At 39.7% G+C, this 7,495-nt stretch overlaps 1 protein-coding gene across 1 annotated transcript; it reads right to left on the minus strand.

The window, feature by feature from the left end:
* Positions 1–2,131: 2,131 nt before the first annotated feature.
* Positions 2,132–4,576, minus strand: LOC123571255 (endogenous retrovirus group K member 19 Rec protein-like). The gene is given in 3 exon segments (XM_065537875.1): positions 2,132–2,188; positions 3,890–3,970; positions 3,972–4,576. Coding segments are annotated over 3 exon segments (318 nt in total). The 5' UTR covers positions 4,152–4,576.
* Between the last annotated feature and the right edge of the window lie 2,919 nt (positions 4,577–7,495).

Below are 7,495 nucleotides of genomic sequence, written 5' to 3' on the forward strand. Positions count from 1 at the left end.
AGAGAACACCACAAAGATACTGCTCAAGAAGAGCAACCCTAAGACACATAATTGTCAGATTCACCAAGGTTAAAATAAAGGAAAAAGTGTTAAGGGCAGTCAGAGAGAAAGGTCAAGTTACCCACAAAGGGAAGCCCATCAGACTAAGATCAGATCTCTCGGCAGAAACCCTACAAGCCAGAAGACTGGGGGCCAATATTCAACATTCTTAAAGAAAAGAATTTTTAATCCAGAATTTCATATCCAGCCAAACTAAGCCTCATAAGTGAAGGAGAAATGAAGTCCTTTACAGACAAGCAAATGCTGCCAGATTTTTGTCAACAACAGGCCTGCCTTACAAGAGCTCCTGAAGGAAGCACTAAACATGGAAAGAAACAACCGGTACCAGCCAATGCAAAAACATGCCAAATTGTGAAGACCATTGATGTTACAAAGAAACTGCATCAATTAATGGGCAAAATAACCAGTGAACATCATAATGACAGAAACAAATTCGCACATAACAATATTAACCTTAAATGTAAAGGGGCTAAATGCCCCAATTAAAAGACACAGACTGGCAAATTGGATAGTCAAGACCCATCAGTGTGCTGTATTCAGGAGACCCATCTCATGAGCAAAGACACACACAGGCTCAAAATAAAGGGATGGAGGAAGATCTACCAAGCAAATGGAAAGCAAAAAAAAAGCAGGGGTTGCAATCCTAGTCTCTGACAAAACAGACTGTAAACCAACCAAGATCAAAAGAGACAAAGGCCATTACAATAATGGTAAAGGGATCATTTCAACAAGAAGAGCTAACTATCCTAAATATATATGCACCCAATACAGGAGCACTCAGATTCATAAAGCAAGTTTTTAGAGACCCACAAGAAGACTTAGACTCCCACACAATAATAATGGGAGACGTTAACACCACACTGTCAATATTAGACAGATCAATGAAACAGAAGGTTAACAAGGATATCCAGGACCTGAACTCAGCTCTTCAACAAGCAGAACTAATAGACATCTACAGAACTCTCCACCCCAAATCAACAGAATATACATTCTTCTCAGCACCACATCACACTTATTCTAAAATTGACCACATAATTGGAAGTAAAGCACTCCTCAGCAAATGTAAAAGAACAGAAATCACAACAAGCTGTCTCTCAGTGAAGGGGGCCAGCCCCTCCACAACCTATGGGTGTTTCTCGTCAGGTGGGATGAGAGACTGAGAAAAGAAAGAGACACAGAGACAAAGTATAGAGAAAGAAAAGTGGGCCCAGGGGACCGGCACCAGTCTCTGAGTTCCCTCAGTATTTATTGATCATTATCTTTACCAGCTCGGAGAGGGGGATGTGGCAGGACAATAGGGTAATAGTGGGGAGAGGGTCAGCAGAACAAGTGAACAAATGTCTCTGTGTCATAAACAAGGTTAAGAAAAAGGTGCTGTGCTTTGATGTGCACATACATAAACATCTTGGTGCATTAAAGAGCAGTACTGTCACCAGCATGTCTCACCTCCAGCCCTAAGACGATTTTCTCCTATCTCAGTAAATAGAACATACAATCAGGTTTTACACTGAGACATTCCATTGCCCAGGGACGAGCAGGAGACAGATGCTTTCCTCTTATCTCAACTGCAAAGTGGCCTTCCTCTTTTACTAATCCTCCTCAGCACAGACCCTTTATAGGTGTCGGGCTGGGGGACAGTCACGTCTTTCCTGTCCCACGAGGCCATATCTCAGACTATTACATGGGGAGAAACCTTAGACAATAGCTGGCTTCCTAGGCAGAGGTCCGTGTGGCCTTCCACAGTGCATTGTGTCCCTGGGTACATGAGATTAGAGAATGGTGATGACCTTTAACAAGCACACTGCCTTCAAGCACTTGTTTAACAAAGCACATCCTGCATAGCCCTAAATCCATTAAGCCTTGAGTAAACACAGCACATGTCTCTGCAAGCACAGGGTTGCGGATAGGGTTACAGATTAATAGCATCTCAAGGCAGAAGAATTTTTCTTAGTACGGAACAAAATGGAGTTTCTTATGTCTACTTCTTTCTACATAGACACAGTAACAGTCTGATCTCTCTTTCTTTTCCCCACATTTCCCCCTTTTCTTTTCGACAAAACCGCCATCGTCATCATGGCTCATTCTGGATGGTCGCTGTCTCTTCGGAGCTGCTGGGTACACCTGCAGACTAACAACAGACAGAACAGGCACACAAGGATTAATATGAAATTTATAATAGTAGTACTTCCAATGGTCTTAACCCAAGTGACAGGGTTAAGATTTGCAAGGCCATCAGCAGCTCCCGCGATTGCCTCAGTTTCTGGTACCAAATTTAAATGGGCTTTTGATGCTTTGAAAATGTGTTCTTTTAATTTGGAAATGTTTAAAGTGAGATTATCTTCTCTTCCCTGTAGATGGCGTCTAACCGTGTCCCAGTGATGCTCAGACTAATTATAAACTCGGGGTGTAATACAAAAATCTGACATATTCCAGTCACACTGTAACTGGAAACGATGTTTCAAGCTCATGAGACTATCTCCCATCCAAAAGACAGTTTGTCTAAGATCGTTACTTTGATTTGCCAATTTTTGATCAATACCAGATTGTGAATTCCACAATCTTGTAGAATTCTTTTGCCAATCATTAACAAAGTTTACTGTCTGAACAGAAGAGTGCAATGCAACTCCCGCCACAGCGGCCGTAGCTGTGCCTGCAATTAATCCCATAATCACTGCAATTAAAGCAAAAATGAATCTTTTGGATCTATTTGAAATGCCTTTTAATACTTCAGTCAAAATATGGACGGATGGCGAGGCCTCCCACAGTCAGTCCATGGACACAGGGATCCACACGCCTTCTCTTGTTGTCACTAGCAGAATATGGTACTGCCAATTAAAAGTCGAATCAATGTAAGTAAACAATCTGCAGTTTTCACAGGTTATAGTTTGGGAGTCTGGTTTAATACCTATATTTCCTACAACTAGCATATAAGGGGGCTTTACACAACTTTGCAAAGGAACTCTTAGACTGGAATTTAGGTCGATAGAATAAAATGGCTTATGATCTCTTGTTTCTATAATTTGATTTCCAGACCAAATTCTAAGGCGGTATGAGGCTACAGTAAGCCTCCATAATTCTGGATGTTCAGAACCAGAAACAGGACTTATTATTTTTGGTCTTGGAGTAGAGATTCCTTTTTCTCCCCATTCCCAAGGGTAGAAAGACTAATTTTTTATGCTTATGTTCGTCTAAACTTTCTGTTAAGTCACTATCAACAGCTGGACTCACTTGTGCACTGGGACACGATTGAGTTTGTCCTGTGCAATTGTGGTAGAATTTACCTCAAGGTGCCCAATCTATAATAGTTCCGAATTTATTGTTTTGTAATATCACCGCACTATTGGCCACACAGAAGTTTTCCAAACTAAAACTTCTGTGTCTTTTGATTTTTTTGGGAATTTCCTTTGGCCAAGTTTTCCCTGTAGAGTCTAAATTTTAACAATCTTTGATAAGAAAAGTCATGTGAATAATTTACCTGTGGCCTGAGTGACATTGCACTTACCATGTGATAAGCAAATATACTGGTGGTACTGACAGTAGGTACTACTACCAACCAATTTTGGATTGCCGGAATCAAACGTCCTGGTGCTCTCCCTGGGCAAATAGGAGGATAATGATACCCAGTGGAAATATTTATCAGCATTCCTTCTTCCTCAGGTTTGGCAGGGCAATGATCATCTGTGGGGCCAGGTACCCATACACTATTATTAACATATACTTCAATAGGATTATCCATCCATGTGACTGCCCAAATCAAGGGCAGGAAAGGCACATAGGCCCAGTAGGTATAATTAGCTGCAGCTGCTCCTGCAGGCATGGGGAGACTTACCACCATTGATACAATCATCAAAGCTGCAAGGAGCATATTCTCTGGAGTATGTGTCACCTTTGTGTTCTCTAGGCTTTTTTTTAGCTAACTGTGTCAGCTTTTTTAATTGTGCCCAAGTCAGCAGCTCTACTTTCTTGGTGGATGGCAACTTTATCTGTTCTTCTGACATCACCATCTTGTTCATCTTGTGAGTCGATGGTGCTCGATTGTGGTGTTTCTGTCTCCGTGGAGGCGCTTTTCTTTGCATCTCTGATGGGTTCATTGTAGAACTTCAAATGTCTAGTGGGTATTCAAACAGGAAGCTGATTTTCTCCTGGTGAAACACAAGCAAAACCTCTCCCCCACATTGCCACCTTCCCTATTTCCCATGTCTTATTTTTGTTGTCTTTTCACCAAATCAGTTTTCCTTCATGTGGGCTGTTCTTTTTACCAGTAAGATGTTGTTCTGAAGAAGTAGTAATCTGATTTCTGTAAATGTTTAAAAAATTTAAAGTATAGAGTGCTAGATTAAGTTGCATCTGAGGAGTGGTACACTCCTTACTGTCTCCCCCTTCTTTTTGTTTAACTAATTGAGTTTTGAGTGTTCTATTAGTTTTTTCAACCATGGCCTGTCCTTGGGAATTATAGGGAATTCCTGTTGTATGTGTAATTTTCCACTGATTTAAGAATTTTTGGAAAGCTTTACTACAGTATTCTGGTCCATTGTCAGTTTTAATTTTTTCTGGAACTCCCATGACAGCAAAACAAGATAATAAATGTTTTTTAACATGGGAAGTACTTTCTCCTGTCTGGCAGGTTGCCCATATGAAGTGTGAATAAGTATCAACTGTTACATGAACATATGATAATCTTCCAAATGAAGGTACATGTGTGACATCCATTTGCCATAACGCATTAGGACACAGACCTCTGGGATTCACTCCTACCTCTTGAGTGGGCAGTTGTAGGACTTGACACTGGGTGCAATGTTGTACTATATTTTTTGCCTGTTTCCATATGACATCAAATTTGCTTTTTAATCCTGCTGCATTTACATGAGTCAAAGCATGAAGTTCTTGTGCTTTTATGAATGCAGATGATACCAGTAAGTCAGCTTGTTCATTTGCTTTAGTTAAAGGCCCTGGTAAATTAGTGTGTGCTCAAATATGAGTAATGTAAAATGGGAAATACCTTTTTCTTACAGTTTGTTGTAACAAATTAAACAGCTGGTTTAACTGATCATCCATACTATGTTTGATTAGAGCTGTCTCAACATCCCTTGTAGCCTGTACTACATATGCAGAATCTGATACAATATTAATAGATTGATTAAAATCTTGTAACACTGTAATGACTGCAACCAACTCTGCTCTTTGAGCCAAATGATATTGAGTTTTGATTACTCGCAGTTTTGGCCCTGTGTAAGTCGCTTTTCCATTGCTGGAACCATCAGTAAATACTGTCAGAGTATTTTCTAAAGGGTTCATGTCTGGTAATTTTAGGTAAAATCCAAGTAGTCAATTTTTAAAACTGGAAGATTTTTGTTTTTGGGTAATGATTATCAGTAATTCCCACGAAATCAGCAAGACCAATCTGCCATGCACCAGAATTGATAAAGGCTTGTCTACCTTGTTCCTTGTTTTAAGGAACAACTATTTTGTCTGGGTCATTTCCACACAATTTTATTATTTGTAATCTTGCCTGACCAATTAATGTAGCTATTTGATCCGAGTACAATGTAAAAGTCTTAATTGTACTGTGAGGAAGGAATGACCACTCCACAAGATCAGTATTTTGAACAATGATGCCTGTTGGAGAATGTGCAGTAGCAAAAATCAAAAGTTGGAGTGGGGCTAAGGGATCTATTTATTTGTGCTGGCTTAATTTTTTCTTCCACTAATTAAATTTCTTTTGTTGCCTCTGGTGTTAATATTCTTTTACTATTTAAGTCTGGGTCTCCTCTTAAGATAGAGAACAAATTTGATATGGCATAAGTAGGAATGCCTAGAGTTGGCCAAATCCAATTAATATCTCCTAGCAATTTTTGGAAAGTCACTTAATGTTTTTAATGTGTCTTTTCTTATTTCTATTTTTTGTGGCTTAATTTTTCTATTTTCTATCTGCATCCCTAAATAATGAAAAGGAGTAGAGGTTTGAATCTTATCAGATGCTATTGTCAGTCCTGTGTTGGCAACCTCTGCTTGCAGAAATGTGTAACAGTCAATTCATTTGTCTCTTGTTTCTGCAGCACATAAAATATCATCTACATAGTGAATGATATAACAGTCTGAACATTTGTCTCTAACTGGTTGAAGAGCTTGACCTGTGAAAGTCTGACAAATAGTTGGACTATTAAGCATTCCTTGAGGTAACACTTTCCACTGAAACCTGGTAGCTGGTTCTTTTAATTTATGGCTGGTGTAGTAAAGGCAAATTTTTCACAATCCTGCTCCGCCAGAAGAATGGTAAAAAAAAAAAAAAAAAAAAAAAAAAAAAAGCAGTGCTTCAGATCAATTATAATTAAAGGCCAGTCTTTTGGGATCATGGCCAGGGAGGGCAACCCAGGTTGGAGAGGCCCCATATGTTCAATTACGACATTTACGGCTCTTAAGTCAGTTAACATATGCCATCTGCCGGACTTTTTCTGAATTACAAACACAGGAGAATTCCAAGGCGAGAATGAAGGCTCAATATGTCCCTTTTCTAATTCTTTCTTTGCTAATAAATGTAAAGCCTCCAGTTTTTTGTTTTGGTAGCGGTCACTGATTTACCCATACTGGTTTTTCTGTTTTCCCAGTTAATGGAATGGGTTTAGGAGGCTCTACAGTGGCCGCCCCTAAAAAAGATATCCTATTCCTTTTCTTTCTTGATTTCCCTCAGTCTCAATTGGGACTTTAATGCCATTTTCATTTTTTCCTAGTCCCTTTCCTGGAATATATCCCATCTTAGTCATGATTCTTTGACTCATGGGGCTGTATAACGGAGCGGGCATAGTGATTTCTGCACCCCACAGTTGTACTAAATCTCGACCCCATAGATTAACAGGAATTGAAGTAATCATTGGCTGAACAGTACTTTCTTGATTATCTGGCCCTAAACAATGTAAAATCATGGTACTTTGATAAACTTCTGAGGCTGTGCATACACCGACAAATCCTGTAACAGCCTTTTGTTTAGGCCAATTTTTTTGGCCACTGATTTAAACCAGTGATAGAGACATCTGCTCCAGTGTCTACTAACCTTTCAAACTGTTTTCCTTGAATAATGGCCTTATACACAGGTCTTCTTTCTGAGACCTGACTTGCCCAATATGCAGCCTTTCCTGCCGGATCAGTGCTTCCAAACCCTGCTGTTCTTTTTATTTCACTGTTTCCAACGTTAATATAAGGCAAGAGTAATAATTGAGCAATCCTGTCTCCTGGACTGGCACTCCAAGGAATTGAAGAGCTAATAACCAACTGAATTTTGCCTTTATAATCTGAATCAACCACACCAGTATGAATTTAAACTCCCTTTAGATTTAGACTTGATCTTCCTAAGATAGTCCTACAGTCCCCTCAGGCAGTGGGCCATATACCCCTGTGGGGAATTTTTGTGGGGGGCTCCCCTGGAAGTAGAAAGACTGCT

This window comes from Macaca fascicularis, chromosome X, assembly GCF_037993035.2.
Source record: "Macaca fascicularis isolate 582-1 chromosome X, T2T-MFA8v1.1".
NCBI lineage: Eukaryota > Metazoa > Chordata > Mammalia > Primates > Cercopithecidae > Macaca > Macaca fascicularis.